Source organism: Cyprinodon tularosa, unplaced genomic scaffold (assembly GCF_016077235.1).
Source record: "Cyprinodon tularosa strain WSP-4 unplaced genomic scaffold, ASM1607723v1 ctg418, whole genome shotgun sequence".
NCBI classification, from domain to species: Eukaryota; Metazoa; Chordata; class Actinopteri; order Cyprinodontiformes; family Cyprinodontidae; genus Cyprinodon; species Cyprinodon tularosa.
Window position 1 is genome coordinate 1,202,907 of NW_024039139.1, and position 18,512 is coordinate 1,221,418.

Below are 18,512 nucleotides of genomic sequence, written 5' to 3' on the forward strand. Positions count from 1 at the left end.
GACAGGATCCCTTCATCTGAAGAAAACAGCTCCGTTTCAGAGGACTCTTTTGCTGTAAACTCCAGCAAGCTGATTTTTTTGATAGTGCCATACAAGAACCGGGGATCTGTAAAACGAATAACTGCAGAATTACTGAAAAGCATCCAACAGGAAAACTGGAGCTTTAAAAGTCTTATGCAAGTTTGTACATTTTGCACAGTTAACGTACATTCACATGTCCCATCAGGCAGTAGTATTTTAAAATACGGACATGCACAGGTGAATCCATTGGGGTTGCTCTTAGTCAGTTGGCAGAGAAGGCAGACAGTCTTGGCACAGGCTGAGGACCCTACATTTGATTAACATGAGAATTTTTTTCCTCCAGTTCAAATCTGTTTATTGCAACACCGTTTCTTTTTCTCTCTCTCTCAATAGCAAAATTAACACAAAAATTTAATCTACAAAGTACCCTTTGGCTGTTGGAGCTCATGGTAGACCGACAGCAGAGGGAAGTCAGTTTTACTGAGGAATTTCCGAGGATTTGGTTGGCCTTGGGGAGCTTGCCACAGTCCTTTCTCATCGGTCCAAAAGAACATCCCTTCAAAGACTGCGAGGCTCAAAGCTGGTCTCTTGTTAAATAGCCCGATAAAGGAGTAGCGACCCGTCCCATCCACCTTCACCGTCTCTACAGACTGAAAAGATTAAGTTTTAGCAATGTTTAAGTTGGTAACTTCACAAATTATTTCAGGAGTGAATTTTACTTTAAACAGCAAACAGTTCAGAGTTGAATATTTAAATACATTATCCATCCAAGATAACATTTTCCATATGAAACATTTTATTCAGGGACAAGAGTTAAGAAGGTCAAGATGACACATTAGTTTTAATAACCTATGAATGATGGTATGTAAATTTATAATTTTCAATACTAAGGATGTTTGTAGGATGAAATGTGAATAGTAGATCAGCTATTCCACTGCAAATGGGAAAAAAAATTAAAATAAAATCACTCAGGAAAAACATGATGAGCAGCTCATGTGTGCCGTTTTTAATTCAGGACCCACCATCTTCAGGTCACTGATCCAATAGAGCCTCCTGGCAGCAACATCAGTTGTAAGGCTGTGAGCAATCTGTGCAGTGAGGACTGTAAGAGTGCTTCTGTCTGATCCATCCATCCAAGACTTCTCCAATGTCACTCTGTCACCTGGACCTTCATTTATCCAGAACATCAGGCTGAAGAGAAAAGATATATAGCTTAAGCATTATAGTGTGATTAAGGCATGTTCGTAATGTTCACTGTATATGATGGAGTGGGACTGTTAAGAAAAAAAGGAAATAAAACAATTATACTCACCTCTCAATGGGAAGAAGAGCCAATTCTGATGGGCGGACATTTTTGTTCAGTAAAGTTGTGAAACTTTTACCATCGTTTGACTGCATGTAGATTGACTCAGTCTTCTGATTGGTCCAGAAAAGGTATCCATTTAGCCAATCACAGGCTAAACCCTTAATTCCAGGTTTTCCTGTGAAATCCCAAACATTTTGCAAATGAGCAGCCTTATCATTAACTCGATGGTGGCCATAGTGGCATTATAAGACTTAGAATGAGCATGCCCCCCACCAGTAAACGTTGTCCAGCTGCTCCGCCCATTGGTTTTGTAAATACTTCCGCCACCATCGGCCCAGTAGTACCACCCTCTGGCAATGTCATAGGCTGATGCCACTGGCTCAAACACTGAAGCTTTGATTGCATTAAACTGCAGGGATTTTACATTCAGAAGTCCTAACGTGTTCCTCTGTACCATCAGCAGTTGGGTTGCATTAACTGAAAAATGTTGAAAAACTGCAAATGAGTTATGGTTTTGGTTTAGTTGTTTCTGAGCAATTTTTTTGCAATAGTATCCACTTGCTCAGATACTGTATTTTATATTGCTCTGTTATAGTATTCTTCACTAAACATAAGCTTAAATGTAGAAAAGCGCTTTCAGTTTTGTAAACATACTTGAAGCTTGACATGTAGTGTCTCCGCTGAGTTCAAACCCCTCTCTGCAGTGGCAGAAGTAGGATCCAATAGTGTTTGTGCAGTGATGAACACATGGAGGAAAAGCTGCTGCACATTCATCAAAATCTAAAAATGAAAAATCAGTTATAGATTTCAATGCCAGGGGTTTGTAAATGGATGGGAAGCAGCCACAGAACTTCACACGCATAATGTATAAGCCAGCATTACAAAATATATTTAACATTTAGACAGAAAATATCATTCATGGTATACAGGGTACTATGACCACTCACCTTCACAGACGGCACCATTGGGGGAGAGCTTATAACCAACTGGACAAATGCATTGCACTCCCCAGGATTCATCTTTGCACACATGGCTGCAGCCACCATTGGACATGGAGCAGGTACGACCTGAAGAGGAAATAACACCAAGGTTGCATATTAAAGACATGCTTATTTACCAAACCTAAGCTTATGTTGCTGGACTCACTGCAGGTTATAGGCTCATCACTGCCATCAGAACATTGAACCCGTCCATCACACCTTTCCTCAGCTGACAGACACTTACCCTCAGGACAGCGGATGCCACCCTTACTACATTTACCTTAATGAAAAGGCAGAAAAAGAAATGCCTCCTGAAAGCCTCCATTAGTAGAAGATGGACAGCCATAATATTTAAAATTTACATTTCTTAGTACCCCTAAAATTGATCATGAAGATGTGCATTGCTCTAGAGACTTAAAACTTTCACTTCATTAGCTTTGAGTGATGCAAGTTCATTGGTGACCATTTCAAGTAATGTTTTTTGTGCATTGATTATTTAACGAAGTTCATAAACATAGTTAAAGGACACCAAATATCATGAATCACCTGATAAATTAAAGAAAGCCTTTCTAGCAGAAAATAACTGATTTGCTTGGTCAAAAATAGCCCTAGAAATCTGAGCTACAACCTACTTCTAAACTGACCCTCGGGCTGATTTAGTCTCTACTAATCCTTGAGGTTTTCTCACCACATTCGCCTTCATCAGAGTTATCAATGCAGTCATTTTGTCCATTGCAGCGCAGCTCCTTGGGGATACAGATGCGGTTTCCACACATCCACTCAGAATCCAGGCAGCCCTCTGTGGCTGGGCAGTTCTCCTCATCAGAACCAGTTGGGCACTGATTCTGTCCATCACAGCGGGCTGAAGCATCCACACAGCCAACAGATCCCACGCATGGAAACTGACCAGGAGGACAATCGGAGTCTGTGGAGGCTGAAGGCAACAGAGTCAAAGCAGAAGGCACACAAGATTTGATAGTAACTCTATAAAAGCAGTTTAAACCACTTCGCCATACCATCACAGCCCATTTCATCTGATCCATCCAGACAGTCTCCCTCTTCATCACACCTCCACGCAGCAGAGATGCAGAGTCCATCGTCACACTGCCACTGGCCTTCAGGGCAAAGCAGGGGTTGGCCTACAGAACAAGACAAGAGTTAAAGAAAAAAAAAAAAACATGTACGTTGCCCAAGTTTATTTTTTAAATCTAGCTAATAAAAAAAGTACATTGGTATTAAGTGTTACTTTAAAACAATTTTACCGCAACAAGCTGGAATGAAAGCCAATAAATTCAATTCAGCTCATTTATAAAAGCGCCATTCACAATATGTCATCTCAAGGCAGAGATTGAAGTGGAAGTCCCTTCATGAAAGCATGTTGCTTAAACCCATATATCTCAGTTAAAAATAAATGCATATATACAGTACAGACCAAACGTTTGGACACACCTCATTCAAAGAGTTTTTTTTTTTCATTTTTCTGACTATGAAAATTGTAGATTCACACTGACTCATCAAAACTATGAATTAACATGAAATTATATAGCCTACTTAATAAAAAAGTGTGAAACAATTGAAAATATGTTATGTTCTAGGTTCTTCAAAGTAGCCACCTTTTGCTTTACTGCTATGCACACTCTTGGTCTGTACTGTATATACACACAAACACACACACTCACACACCCCCTACTCGTTCTGCCATGATAGTGAGGACCATATATTGACTCCCATTGACTTCATTGATTTCCACTGATTTTCATTTTCAAACCTTTCTATGCCCCTAAGCCTAAAACTAACCCTAAACCCAACCATTACCAATGCATATCTCACCCTAAACAATGGACACCTTAGCCCTAAACCTAATTTGATGGTGTAATTGGAAAAATGGTCCTCACTCTGAGGGCTAGACGGGTACACACACACACACACATGAGTACCTCATGCCACATTGCAATTATAGCCTACAGGAATTCATGTCATAGTATTTGGATCATAAAGTAGCTGTAGTATTCAGTTAGTGAGCTGGAATTAACCCCTAGGTTTTAATATAGCCAAAAAATAAAACCATAAAATTTGTTAAATTGGTATTAAGCAGGGAAAGTACTTAAAATAACATTTAATTAATCATATTTAGTTACTTTAAAACAACTGTTTTATGTCCTACCCTGCTGAAATAAAAAAAAAAAGAAATGTGTTAAATTAATATGATTAAATAAATGCAAAAAAAGTTGCATTTTTTTTTCCCTGTGTACAAAACGTATATGCTTGGGTTTGACTTTTGAACTCAATTTGCCGTTATTTTGTAGGCGACATAAAATAGACTGACCGAGGTTTTACACAATGAACTTATACTTGCGATGAGAGCGTTTGAAGGCAGAATAATGTAAGTTTTGGTCGAAAATTAGACTTACCAGAGGAAAATCCAAGATTTGAGAGAAATATCAACCAAATGACAAGAGGCAGGTCCATGTCGGCCCGCGACTGATTCAAACAAACAGGACGAGCTGAGAGGAAGATTTTAATCATTATCATCATCACCTGCTGCTGCAGGTGCGCCACTGATTGGGCTCCATGGCCTCCGGTCAGTTACTTTCCAAAGTGATACTACAGGGCCTTAAGGTCTGCCAGATGACAAAACAAAACAACAAATTAATAAATATGAGTGAATATAGAAAAATATACGTGGTTTTTATATTTCTACATTAATTGCAGCTTCATTCACTGCTTAATATGTACATCTTCTAAATATCTTTTTCAAGGTTGTTTTTACCATCCACCAAAATTATTTTCTAAGAGAAAAGGACCGTCATCTAATTAGGTATCTAATTAAGTATTTTCATAAAAAAAAAAAAAATCCTCCAACATTAAGCGAATAAAAACGTCTGAAAAGTAAAAACACTCTACATAAAATGTATTCAATTACCTGCTTTGAAAACGAAAAGGAAGCACTATAAACGACATTTGGCTACTCAAACTTGGAGACGTTTTTTGAAAAAAAAAAAAAGATGGAATAAGGATAAATAAAAAGAAGATTCTATAACCAGCACTGTAAGAAACAAAGTGCAGTCTCGATCAATGGCGTAACGACACAGCAACAGGCCCGTATGCAACATTATCTGGGTGGGCACCAAATGAAGTACAACACCCCAATCTACGCTCTGGGTTACCACAAATTCCAAGTCGTATTATCAAAAATAAAACACTCAAATACATCTTTAAGATCTTTATTGCGGTTTGAAACATATTATATGAGTACATATTTTTTTTAACCAACCGTCTAATGAACTATACAGTTATTAACATAGTAGCCTAATTAAAAGTTCCACCATCTGCATTGCTATTGGTGACATGTTTAAACAGTTCACCATCATGTTGAAATCTGCTATTTGTTGGAGTAAAATACGGTCTGGTCAATTCATATGTTGAAAGATTGGTTGAAGAAGAATTTTTCTCACCATTTCATCTGCAAAGAGACGTCCTAGGATTCTCAATTGCGAAGGGGGCCTCTAGGTGTCAGTGACGGGGCCACTAAGAGGTCGGGGCCCCCTAAACAACTGCAGTCTCTGCGTACAGATAGTTACGCCATTGATTGGTCTTGATGACAGTAGGACTTTACTCAATGTGATGTGTTCATTATTTTTACTACAATCTAAATTATCAGCGCTACACATACAGTGTGTTGAAAAACGTCGTGTCTAAAGTGATTATATTTCAAAAGAGACTTTTTTTTTATTTGTGAGGGGAAAAAAAGCCTTTTGAACAATACTGTCCTAATTCCGTATAACAGATGACCTGAACTTCACCCCCCCCCCCCCCCCCCTTATATGTTTTCTTCTTATTTATTATTTATTATTTTACGTTTTACATATCTTTAGTGCAGATCTTAGACGTAGGGAATTAACCCCTTAAAGGCAAGTGTATCATATTTGATACCTGAGTTTTTGAAACCTCTGCATATCAGTGTGATGTTTTTGTTCTTGTAACCCTGACTTACATAATCAGACACATGTAGTGTAGAGAAAACATTGAAAAGATTATACAGAAATGCTGAATGTATCAAAACTCATCCAAATAAATGATGAAATTAAAGGTTACAAAATGAATATTTCTATTTCATTTGTCAGAAAGTTCAATGACAATTCTAATTTTGGAAAATTAGAATATTCTGTCAATTATTTCATGGTTCAGGCTTTAAAAGGTTAAAATATATATTTTTTATTTTAGATCACAATTATAAGAAAAATATTAAAGTTCACATAATTACTGTTAATGTCAGGTAATATCTTTTATATACATCACTTTGTAGCTGTAAGTTGTGTATTTATTAAGATGCAGTTTAACATCTTTAATATTTGGTGACAATAATTTACGTTTTTATTAAATATTAACTATAATAGGCTATGAATTATTTTTAAATATAATAAAACGGCTAGAAGTGAGCGCTCATATGATACTGCGTTTTTATGCTTTTTTTTATTTCGTTAGATTTGTTTTTTGAAGTAACATTATTTGTTTTGTCCGTAATAAAAACAAATGCACTGGTTTTATAAATCATTTTCAAAGGAACGTCCTTCTTTAATGCAAACACAATTTTCTTGACTTCAGGAATGAAAGGAATCAAAGCTTAATGCAGCCTTTTCATCCCCTTAGATGCTGAGTGAGCACTTTGTTCCATAAATTAGTGACAATTAAGACTGATGTTTGATAAAAGCATGTGATGAACGGTTGGATGAAACATCTCTTTCTCAAAGGAAAACACGCGTGTTTTCTTAAATATATGATGTCATTCACTTTAAAAATTAAAAAAGCTTAAACTTATAAGATTATATGGGTTTTTAGACCAAACTATGATGGAAAAAACACTTAAGACACCATTTTAAAGTAAAACTGCCGTTTTTTTTAATTTTAACATCACTTATAAAGAATAATCGTCACTATATCCGATCATAGTCTTTATACCCATCATAATAATTATTTTCTAACCTTTTATGTCATGTTTTAGATTCACACTTGGTTTTCAAAATATAAAATCTTATTTAAATGCAACTATTTAACTATTAAAATGTTTTTGTTGGTGTTATTTTAGTTTCCTAATTGCTCTGTCTTATTCTTGTGTGTTTTTAATAATATTTGACGCAATCGTTTTAAAACTAGTACCAAGGATTTTATTGGGTTGAAGTAAATATTTCACAATGAATTCTTTAAAAAAAGAAATCTGCAAACTAATATAACATTTCTAACTATGTTATTACCTACCTTCTTTCTCCCTCGCTTGTTTTCCAGCCTCTATCCCAACATGTGAAGACTTGAACTACACAGAGTATTTCTCCACATGATTAACTCATAATCTCATTGATCACTGAACAGATCTTTAAGCTCCTTAAATGGTATCTTTTATTTTTATTTGTTTGTTAGAGCTTCTAGGATCTGTAACAGAACAGCAGCAATTAGAGCTTTTTTACAGTTTTCATGCTTGTGCCACTACAAAGAGCTTTTTGGTTTCGATGCATAACGACCGTCTCATTACGGCCTTTGGATCAGAGCCATCCGCGTCTTTACGCATCTCTTCAAAGGACTTCAAGATGAGAGGGTGGGATTATAAAACTGAGCTCCAGGTTCTCCTCAGGACCAGATCCAGATCTGATCGTGGAGGTGACTGCATCTCAGTTTGGGAATTATGAAGGGTATCGCTGTGGAGTTCCTTTTTTTTCTCCTGGTGGATTTGGTTTGGAGCATTTCTGCGCAGCCCTTCGGTGGGACGCCTCCTGACGCACTGCTCCGTGGGGTGAAGGCTCCATCCGGCGGCTTCAGGCGCTCCATGCAGCGACAGCAAGGAAACAAGCTGCCGCTCTACATGATGCAGCTCTATCGGACCATGCGCAGCGGTGATCGGGCCGGTTTCTCTGCAGCCAGCAGCCGCATCGGGAGGGATGAGCTCCCCGTCCTCAAAGACGCAGACTCCGTAATCAGCCTAATCGCAAAGAGTGAGTTTTCTTTTTCATAATTATAACCAAATAATTTGCAAAACAAACTTTGAATTAGGGGCAGTCTACATTTATTAAAAAAGTAAAATTAAAGTCTTTGACTAAGAACTTTCTGGCCTTTTTTTTGAACGTTAAACATACAACTAATCAGCATCCTGTAGAGTAAATGCCACCCTCTTCTGTTAACCTATAATTAAGATACACTACAGAATTTAAAGACAATTAAAAATTGATTTTGAAATTTTCATGGATTTCAACCTAAATTACATCTACATATCTTTTTTTAAACATATATAGAAAGTTTGTCTTTTTCTTAAGTTTTAGTAATGAAAAAAAAGAAAAGAAATTATTTTGAATGACTCAATGGACCCAATTGCAATGAAAAAAATGTATCCTTCTTTTGGATCTTTGTTAAATGTTCCTCATCTTTATTCCCAGGCTACCAGCAGATTTGTGAGAGGTGGTCCGTCACCTTCGACTTCTCGTCCATGTCTCCAAGCGATGACATCCAGCTGGCTGAGCTCCGCATCCGATTACCTGCCTTCGCTGCCTTGTCCTCCCCTGCTTTTATAGACATCTATCACTCCAACTGGGAACAATGCTCCAGCATGGACTGTTTTGAGAGCAGGCTGCTTCTGGGCCGCCTGAGGGCTCATCCAGGCTCAGCGGTCTCACCTTCCTCTTGGAAAGTGTTTAACATGACCAAAATGCTCCGCCGCTGGCTTCACCGGGGACCTGCTATGCAGACCATGGAGGGAGGTCTAGCTGAGGGCAAGGAGGAGTGCAAGCAGCAGAGAATCCAACATCCAACAGCTGACAGGGTGATAATGGTGGTCTTCTCCAGGCAGAGCCAACATAGCCAGCGAATGCCAACGCTAATCCGCACAGTGGAGCATTCAAAGTATGTCAGCCTGGACAGGGAGCGACCTGTGCCCACCTCCAGGGTGAGCAGCCTTAGAGAAAAGGGACACGAACAAACTGAGCGGAAACGGAGAGACACTGCAGGGGAGGAGGAGCTAGGTCATCTCTGCAGGAAGGTGGACATGTGGGTAGACTTTGAGAAGCTCAACTGGAGTGACTGGATCGTCTATCCCAAACGGTATAACGCTTACCGCTGCGAAGGGACATGTCCTATTCCTGTAGATGAGAACTTCGCCTCAACTAATCATGCTTACATGCAGGTAAGGCTAAAATGCTGCAGGAATGATAAATATCTTGATTTGAGGAGATGTGATCTAACTTTTGATATTTTTTCATTTAATTTCAGAGCCTGTTAAAGTTTCAACACCCAGAAAAAGTGCCAAGCCTTTCCTGTGTGCCCACTCGCCTGGCACCACTTTCCATGCTGTACTATGAGAATGGGAGGATGTTGATGAGGCATCACGAGGATATGGTCGTAAAGGAGTGCGGCTGCCACTGAGAAGAAAACACGGATAAAAATCAACAGGCACTTTACGTCGAATCTAAAAACAGGAGCAGCTGCAGGAAATCTGTTAATGTTGAATTAAAATGAAATCAACAGGAATTTATCAGCTGGACTTGATTCGGACTCCTTTAACAGAAGCACTACTAGATTTTTGCACACATTGTTTGCAACTTTGTGCATAAACTTTTCTTCTAAGTCCAAGGACTTGATTTTTTTCCAACGAAAAGGAAAATGCTATAATAGTCTAAATGTTAAAAAATGTTGGGTCATACTGACCCATCTGATTGTTTTCTGTATATGAAAGTACAATAAATTGTCAAATTTGAAAATTGTAATTTGTTGTCTTTCATAAGATGGTTTAAAGATAGAGATAGCAGTGTTCATTAAACTGGTTGGCTTACAGGTACAGAACAAACATATTAGCAAAGGCAACATGATTAATTATAATGAATAGATTGGACTAAACTTAGCTCAGAACTTCTCATTTCTTATTTCTCAGCCAGGCAATGGCTGAACCACTGTAGCCTGGCCAGCCTTAGGCCCCATAAGTTAGTCAGGCTAGACATATTGCTAATCTTTGGGTTAAGGATTGCTTCACAGGATTGTTTTACTTTTGCATTATTTGCTTATTCGCATATACGTTTGTCAAGCACCCTCTGATATTTGGTTATAACTTATATTAACAGTCAGAATATTTATATACCCTTTTTATGGATACAATGGCTAATTTTATGTTGTTTTTTTAAAGATCTCTTTTTAACCCAGACACAAAATATTGTTTTCACTTCCACTATAAAAAGCCAGGACCACACCCAACTAAATGTCAGAGTTTAAACAGGAAAAAAAAAATGTTCTAGAAAACGTGCACCTCATAAGATTTTAGCCGTTTAAATTCAGATAAATGTGTTTTTGTCCTTCCTTTTTCCAGTAACTAATCTTTACAGAAACCTTTACAAACAAGCATATAATTCATTATATATTTGTTATTTATATTACTGGATTCCTTGGTTTCATGTTAATTATCCATATATTAAAATATGTTAGAAAAACAGAGGCTGTTAAATAGTTATTTACATCCATATTTAAGAAATGTCAATTTTTTCAGGCAGATTACAGAAAATTTATGAAATTTGTCTACCATGAAAAAGAAACAAATTTCAAGCTTTTGACATGCATAAAAAAAATGAATGTAAGATCAAAGCTGTATGATTTTTTTTCTTAGTTGCAAAAAAACCCCCAGTATTTTCAACTTTTCTACACGTTTATATCTAAACTGTACAAATTAAATGAGAAATGAGAAATACTATAATATTTTATTTAGTAGGTTTGTATATTAAATATGGGTTTTTGTTTTTCTATTGAATAAAAATATTAAGTTTCTTTTTATCTTTGAACGGAAAAACAAAAAAAAAACAAAAAACAGATGAACAACTTTGTAGTTTTGATTAATGAATATACAAACACTTTTAATGAACTTCACAATAATAAAAAGGCTCCAAGCTTAAACTAAATGGTTTGTTAATTGAGAGACAAAGTATTTACCATCTTGCAGGCAAATGATTAGAAAATATTCATTGAGATTAAAAAGCAAACGAGCGATGACTGAGAATAAAGGCATAAAACAGTCCTATAGTAACAAAACCACATTTTAAAATTCATGTAACAGTACAGTGAGCAAGTCTCATCAGCTGGAAATGTAGCAAATAAATGGACAGGAAATTGAGAAGTCATGTAGATTTTATCTGCTGCCCTCAAGTGGCCAGAAGCAGCCATTACAGAGTCCAAAAATTAGATTGCCAAGTACAGTAGTCATATCAACAGATTGGCTATTAACACCTTCTTATATAGTCATTTTGAAAGCATTTATAACTAAAATCAAATAAAAAAAATAACAGGAATTACTTGTCATCAGTTACACAAGGTGATGAAGCAAAGTGAAAATAAATTTTTGTGAATTCTTTTTTTCAAGCTTTAACAGATTAGCTAATATTTGATATAAAAAAAATACTGTCAGACTTTAAAGCTGACTAAGACTAGATTTGTTATTTTAATCATTTTATAAGCTCATAGTTGTTAGCACCCTACATTACTCATTGCTGCTGGCATCTAGATGTCCATTTCAAACTGGGCGTCCTCTGCTGTAAAAGAGAATAGAAAAAAGTTGCATTCAACTAAAGTACAAAGAAAGCACAAAGTAAGGTGATAAATCTAATATTGTACCGGAGTTCTCCTCCATATGCAGGTTGTGGTCGTCTTCATTGTTGCTGGGTGATTCCTCGGGCGGATTTTCATTGTTGGAGGAGTCCGGGTCGAGCGGCCTTGTCACACCGGGAATATCAGGAAGTTTGGGAGGAGTTCGGGTCAGTGGAGAGCTCCGACACTGTAGCAGAAACTTCCTGTCATAAATGATTCTGGTACCTGTAGATGGAAGACAAAAGCCTTGCTTTGACTATCTGTTGCCACGCTGTTTGAAACAGGATAAAACATCCAAGCTAACAGCAGCTGATCACGCGCCTTCTTACTGTTTCTTTTTTTAAACCACCAAAGATAAACCTTATAAATACAAGAATATCTAAACCCCGACAGAAAATCTGAAAGTTAAAAATGTAATTCAATAACAGTCATTAATGGTTTCTGATAAGTTAAAGGGGAACGCCGTTTTTTTTTTTTTTTTTTTACATTGGGCCCTTGATTTTACATTATTACATCATGTTCTACTCACCCATTTGAGTTTTGTGTCATTTGGAGCTGTTCTGAAGATCTTCTGTTAGGTTATATCAAGGTACATTAATAATTGGCAATCTTTTTGGGGAAAACCTAGTCTGATTGGGAGAGACTGCATCCATCCCACTTTGGGAGTTGCAGCTCTTCTTTCTAGGTATCTGGCCAAATGTAATAGTCATCCAAAACCCTGACAACCCAGGGTGCAGACCAGGAAGCAAAGTTATGGTTTAACACAACTTTCTGCAGCTGCTCTACTGTTACCCACTCATAACTGCATCCATACAGTGTCTTTCCCACGACAAAAATCATATAAATTAGAAAAGAATGCTAAAGGAGTACATGATAATCTAAAAAAACACAACTCAAATTGGGGAAAATGTTAAAACTGTTAAAGGTGGGTTATTTAACATAAGTCTGTTAGTTAATGACTTGATTTGTGGTAAATAAATTTATTTGTGTTGCTTTAAAGAAACTTGTCTACAGAAAGAGGATTATGTGAGCATAAATGAGGCAACAATCTTTCAGAGGAGCATAAGAATAATTCAAGATATCTTTTTAATACCGTTGCCAAATTCACCCAGAGCCATAGCTCTGTTGAACCATCCATCCCACCTGCTCTTAGCAGTAAAGAGTTTATTGGATTTTTTATAAATATGAATGATGGTAATAAAAATAATAATCATTAGCACCCAGCTAAATATTATTGGTTTGTCTCTGAAAGGTGAGGCAGCATCTGAAGTAGCCATAGAATCTGAACTGGGTTTAGACTGCTTTGATCCAGTTGAACTTTCAGAGTTAGTAAAACTATTGTCTTCATCTAAGCCTTCAACTTGTATGTTAGATCCAGATCCAAACAAGTTATTTAAGGAGGTATTCCCTCTGATGTCCTCTTCCATTTTAGATGTGATTAATAGATCCCGGATACAAGGACATGTACCTCAGGCTTTTAAGGAAGCTGTAAATAAACCTTTACTTAAGAAACCGTCTCTTGACCCAGGTGACTTGGTCAATTATAGACCTATATCCAATCTTCCTTTCTTATCTGATATTCTTGAGAAAGTAGTTGCCAAACAAGTGTGCAATCACTTACAGCATAATTAACTTTTTGAAGAGATTCAGTCTGGCTTTAGAGCTCATCATAGCACTGAAACAGCTCTGATGAAAGTCACAAATGATATTCTCATGGCCTCAGATGGTGGACTTGTGTCTGTACTTGTTCTTTTAGATCTTAGTGCTAAATTTTACGCAGTTGATCATCACATTCTTTTAGGAAGTAGGGCTGGGCGATAATTCAATAACGATATATATCGATCGATAGACGTGTGGCGCAATAGAAAAAAAGAGGGTCGATAAAAGTTCGATAAAAAAGAAACGCAGTTTTCCTTCCTTCTCATTGTAGCCTAGCATGTAGGTTTATGCTAGTCACTGCTTCCTCCCAACCAATCACAATCGCGGACCCAGGCATGCCGTCACCAAGCGCCGCCCTCTCAAACCACAACACAGAGCACATGAAGCTGTGCAGCAAGGAGAGGCGGAGGAAATTGTTTCAAAGAAGGGTTTTTGTAGTTCGGCAGTCTGGCAGTATTTCGGTCATGGCAAGTCGGACCAAAAACAAACCACAGTCATCTGTAAAATGTGTAGGGAACCAGTGAAAACGAAGTCTGATAACACAACCAACTTTTTTTTTTTTTTTTTTTATCATTTCAGCCGCTCACAGCCGCAGGAGTACGAGCTGTGTAGGCCCCGACGCGGCTCTCCTCCGAGGAATCTTCGGAAAATATATATATATCTTCAGTTCTGGGCAGTTTCCTACGTAGTTCTAACAATTGAGATAAAAATGCTGAGGGGCCAGAAACGTCAAAGTAATAACTCATTTTAAAGCAGGAAACGGGGGCGGCGGCGGCGGTGGGGGGGCATTTATTTATTTGTTATATTTATTTTGGTCACTTTTCTGGTCACTTTAGTTTATTCTTTGTCAGTATTTAATAACATAACTCAGGTCTAACATTCTGCCTCTGAATGCAAACAAAACAGAAGTTATAGTCTTTGGACCAGAGTCCTTGAAAAAGAATTTGATTAGTCAGTCACTTCATTTGGATGGGATTAATTGGATCTCAGATATTAAATTAGACAATCTTGATTGTCTTTGATCAGGATCTCTCATTTAAATCCCATCTCAAAGAGGTTTCTAGAATGTCCTTCTTTCATCTGCAGAATATTGCAAAAAAATTTGAAATATCCTGTCCTGGGGCTGAGAAAATTCTCCATGCATCTGTTACTTGAAGGTTGGACTATTGTAATTCTTTGCTATCAGGAAGTCCACAAGCTGTAGTTAAAAGCCTTCAGCTGATCCAAAATGCTGCAGCCAGAGTTCTTATGAAAATTAAAAAGAAAGACAATATCTCTCCTATCCTGGCTTATCTTCTTTAAAATCCTCCTTCTCACATATAAAGCCTTAAATGGCCAAGCTCCATCTTGTATCAGAGATCTGATTGTTCCTTATGTTCCTAACAGAGCACTTCGCTTTCAATCTGCAGGTTTACTAGTAGTTTCTAGAATTTGTATACGTAGAATGGGAGGCAGATATTTTGGTTATTGGGCTCCTCTCTTGTAAAACCAACTACCAGTTTAGCACGTAAGGCAGAGATCCTGTCTACTTTTAAGGCAAGGCTTAAAACCTTCCTATTTATTAAATCTTAGAGTTGCTCAGGTTATCCTGAGCTGTTTCTATAGTTATGCTGCTATACGCTTAGACTGCTGTAGGACAGTCTCATTATTCTGCTTCATTCTATTTTTATCCTCCAATTCTGTAGAATTTGTTAGCTCAATCTCTAACATTATGTTCTCTCTTTTTTCTAAAAGTAGCTTCTTCTGGTCTATTCCTGTTTTGCTGTGACACCCATCCTGGAGAGTAATATCAGCTGTGCTGCTTCCATCAACACGTTTGTTTATAGAGGTTGGAGTTTGGCCTGTTTTTCAGTCTAGTCCTGTTTCTCTGTCTCTGACTAACAGTATATGCCCTCTTTCATCCTCTGACATGGGAGCTGGCTTGGAGCTCATCTTCCAGGCTGTGTGTTCCTGGATGGGGCTACATGTGGAGCTTGTTGATAATTACCTTTTGTATCTCTGCTTCTATCTCCTTGAACCCCAGTCGGCCTTGGAAGATGGCCCCAAACACTAAGCCCAGTTCTGCTAGAGGTTTCTTCCCTTTTAAAACGGAGATCCCCCTTCTCACTGTCACTACATGCCTGCTTAGGGTGAGGGATTGCTTTCGAGTCAATGGCTGGATGCAATCAGTTGGTTTTCCTTAGATAGAAAACTGAACAAATCTGATTGTATGATCAGACAGACTTCATTGATCTCACGGCTTAGAAATTAACATGTCACATCGGTTCCATAGTCAAAAGAAGGTGCCAAGAGAAGGAACAAGTGCATGTGGTATATACAGTATATAAAGTGCATCCACATATATATATACATAACAGCTGAAGTCTCTTTATTTCACAGGATTATTGCTCAGGTTATTGCAAAGGGTATTAAATATATATATATATATATATAAATAAAATTGCACAGGGTATTAAAAATGGATTGCACATTAGTTATTGCAGTTATTAGTGCCACATTGTAAAGTCTGATGGGAGCAGGGAGGAACAACCTGTGGTTAAGTTACTTCAGATGACGTGTGTTGTGAATTGGCACTATAGAAATAAACTTAACTGAAGTTACCCCCAAAATAATAACGTTTGTCATAAAAACGCAATAAAAAGGGAATGGATTTGGTTTGCCAGTACAACCGAATTAGCACAGCTTGAAGCATTTGTTTTAAAAGATTAAAAGCAACATTTTCTGTAGCAATTTCAACCCTTGGTTCAAAACATAACAGACTGGCGACCTATCCAGGGTGTACGCCGCCTCTCGCCCATAGACTGCCAGAGATAGCCAGCGATCCTGACAGAATAAGCTGGAGGAGATGGTTGGTTGAATACATATTTGGCTTTCCATAAAATGGTTCAGTATCTTCATAAGATGCTCTATACAGCAGTATAATGAAGAGGTTAATTACAGTTTATTCAAAGGTATTTGAATGTTTTCATGCATTAGACATCATAGAAATATCTTAATGTTATATATAAAACAATGTTAAGAAACGAAACAAGCAGTTTTTATGTTGTACTTTGTGTATTTCTATGCAATTTCCATGACCAATAACCTAGATTTCTTCTTTAGTGACACATTCTGGTGACGTTGTTTTATCTGGAGAACCTGTCCCAGCTAGTAATGTTGCAGAACATGTTATCAGTTGATGCGAACATGTGCACCCCAGCCACATTATTCACAGCAAACATGGAGGAATGGGAACAGCTCTATCCCTTACTGGAAATTAACCCAGTAGGATCCAGCCTTTCTATATGCGACAGTAGGTCGTTGACCAGTGACCGCTCCACTTTCTGCAATAGCACGAATTTTAAGAAAGAAAAAAAACACATTTACTGAAAACTTTTTGCTTTTTAAAAATAAAGCCATCTTTGCCAACTTCACTGTAAATTGTACATTCAGTAACACCCAGTGCAATAACTATATATATAAATAAAAATATCAATCTATATAAATACACATGTAAACACCCTGTGCAATAACCCTGCATAATGATCCTAGTATAAAAAAAAAAAAAAGCTGTCATATATGGACGCACTGTATATACTGTATATAGCATATGCACCTTTTTCTTCCTTTGGTACCATCTTCTTTTTTGACTATTTGAGCTGATGTAACAAGTACATTTCTCCACTGTGAGATTAATAGTCAATCAATCAATCAATCAATCCAGTAAGGCCTCACTAGTGTACAACTTATAATAGGAAACCATGTAAACAAATAGTAATCTGAAGGCCTTTCAAAATTGCAGAAATATTTCTGGATAATTTAACAATTCCTAAACAACAAATTAAGAAGAATTAAAGAACCATCAATAACAAGATTTTATTATGAAATAATTTCTCTTTTTCCCACAATTTCATCTATAGCAGCAAATAGAATCATTATAACATATAGCAATAATGACAGCTGAGGATGCATCACTTTTATTGTGAAACTCTATATAAAACACTGCCTATTGCCTTATTATTACTGTATAACTGATTTTAATACGCTTATATGCTGTTTAAACAAACAATAATAGTCCTATCTTTTTATTTAGCTGAATGTAGAATAAACAAAAGAGCCAACTTCCATAAGGTTTAGTGTTACACTCTGAGCCCTGCTGTTGTAAACATGTCTGTGCAGCTGTAGAGCAGCACTATAAATAGTTCATGACTGACGGGCTGCTTTCCTTCTTTGGTTATTGTTGCTGAATCTAGTATTTACACCCTGATGATACAGAAAACAAGCCTTCCATCTCCTGTCAGGGTTCAGCGCATGTTTACCTCCTGGTGTGGTGCTAAAGAGAGTTCCCCCCGGAGTGGTGGAGTACTCCTTGGGCATGTGGGCTGCATCATGGATGGCGATCCTACGGACAGCCGGGATCTCCAGGCTCCTGGAGGTCTGTCCTGCCGAGGACATCTCGGTCCCAGAGCAGCGTCCCACAGCAGACGGTAAAAAGGGTTTAATAAGCCGCAGGTTTCAATGTGCAGGCCTGCTGAGAGGTCGATGTTCCTCCACGTGGTCGAAAGGAAGGGGGAAAAAAATTCTAAACAAGCTGCACCAGTACCGAAACTCGTCACGTGATTAAAGCGCCCTGATTGGCTGAAAACAGGGGGCGTCAGAGAAATATGATTTTGGGATATGTAGTTTTCATTTTGCTGACTTTCTAACTTTTTCAATCATTACTTAATCATTACCATTGAAGATGACAATTAATTTGCTGAATTTATGACACAGGACTTAGAATATCTTTTTTATTTTATTTTTTTTTTTATTATTTTTGTATATTTTTTTCTTTTATAATATTTTATAATATCTCGAATTAATTAACTACATTAAAGTGTATTGAACACCTAATTTGACCTGTCAAGGTCAGCACAATATGTTAATTTATTCTAATGCTAATAAATACATATGTTTTAAACACT

General features: G+C 37.3%; 3 protein-coding genes across 4 annotated transcripts; 1 reads left to right on the top strand and 2 right to left on the bottom strand.

Moving 5' to 3' along the window:
• Positions 1-437: 437 nt before the first annotated feature.
• LOC119792375 (low-density lipoprotein receptor-like) lies at positions 438-3,083 on the bottom strand. Its single transcript, XM_038298986.1, has 8 exons — positions 2,996-3,083; positions 2,474-2,587; positions 2,275-2,394; positions 1,982-2,107; positions 1,601-1,804; positions 1,334-1,502; positions 1,044-1,212; positions 438-671 (listed from the first exon to the last, which is right to left on the bottom strand). The coding sequence occupies exons 1-8, from the start codon at positions 3,081-3,083 to the stop codon at positions 438-440; spliced, it is 1,224 nt and encodes a 407-aa protein (XP_038154914.1).
• A 4,901-nt stretch (positions 3,084-7,984) lies between these two features.
• LOC119792376 (nodal homolog 2-A-like) lies at positions 7,985-9,733 on the top strand. Its single transcript, XM_038298988.1, has 3 exons — positions 7,985-8,291; positions 8,730-9,472; positions 9,559-9,733. Exons 1-3 carry the CDS (start codon positions 7,985-7,987, stop codon positions 9,709-9,711), a joined length of 1,203 nt encoding a protein of 400 aa, XP_038154916.1. The 3' UTR covers positions 9,712-9,733.
• A 1,703-nt stretch (positions 9,734-11,436) lies between these two features.
• Positions 11,437-18,156, bottom strand: LOC119792348 (eukaryotic translation initiation factor 4E-binding protein 1-like). Of its 2 annotated transcripts, none has more exons than XM_038298951.1 (3): positions 17,868-18,156; positions 11,938-12,135; positions 11,437-11,852 (listed from the first exon to the last, which is right to left on the bottom strand). In XM_038298951.1, the coding sequence occupies exons 1-3, from the start codon at positions 18,001-18,003 to the stop codon at positions 11,824-11,826; spliced, it is 363 nt and encodes a 120-aa protein (XP_038154879.1). In that variant the 5' UTR covers positions 18,004-18,156; the 3' UTR covers positions 11,437-11,823. The 2 variants fall into 2 exon arrangements, with proteins under 2 accessions (XP_038154879.1, XP_038154878.1); XM_038298950.1 differs by having other exon boundaries at positions 11,725-11,855; positions 17,868-18,150.
• Positions 18,157-18,512: the final 356 nt, after the last annotated feature.

Excerpts from the sequence above, each read along its gene's own strand:
- LOC119792376 (XM_038298988.1), top strand. The coding sequence starts at position 7,985 with ATGAAGGGTATCGCTGTGGAGTTCCTTTTTTTTCTCCTGGTGGATTTG. Across the intron at positions 8,292-8,729 it reads AATCAGCCTAATCGCAAAGA|GCTACCAGCAGATTTGTGAG; the intron begins GTGAGTTTTCTT and ends CTTTATTCCCAG. Across the intron at positions 9,473-9,558 it reads CTAATCATGCTTACATGCAG|AGCCTGTTAAAGTTTCAACA; the intron begins GTAAGGCTAAAA and ends ATTTAATTTCAG.
- LOC119792348 (XM_038298950.1), bottom strand. The coding sequence starts at position 18,003 with ATGTCCTCGGCAGGACAGACCTCCAGGAGCCTGGAGATCCCGGCTGTC. Across the intron at positions 12,136-17,867 it reads CTTTAGCACCACACCAGGAG|GTACCAGAATCATTTATGAC; the intron begins GTAAACATGCGC and ends TTCCATCTACAG. Across the intron at positions 11,856-11,937 it reads GCATATGGAGGAGAACTCCG|CAGAGGACGCCCAGTTTGAA; the intron begins GTACAATATTAG and ends TCTCTTTTACAG.
- LOC119792375 (XM_038298986.1), bottom strand. The coding sequence starts at position 3,083 with ATGTGTGGAAACCGCATCTGTATCCCCAAGGAGCTGCGCTGCAATGGA. Across the intron at positions 1,503-1,600 it reads CAGCTGGACAACGTTTACTG|GAAAACCTGGAATTAAGGGT; the intron begins GTGGGGGGCATG and ends GGGATTTCACAG. Across the intron at positions 1,213-1,333 it reads GCTCTTCTTCCCATTGAGAG|CCTGATGTTCTGGATAAATG; the intron begins GTGAGTATAATT and ends TTTTCTCTTCAG.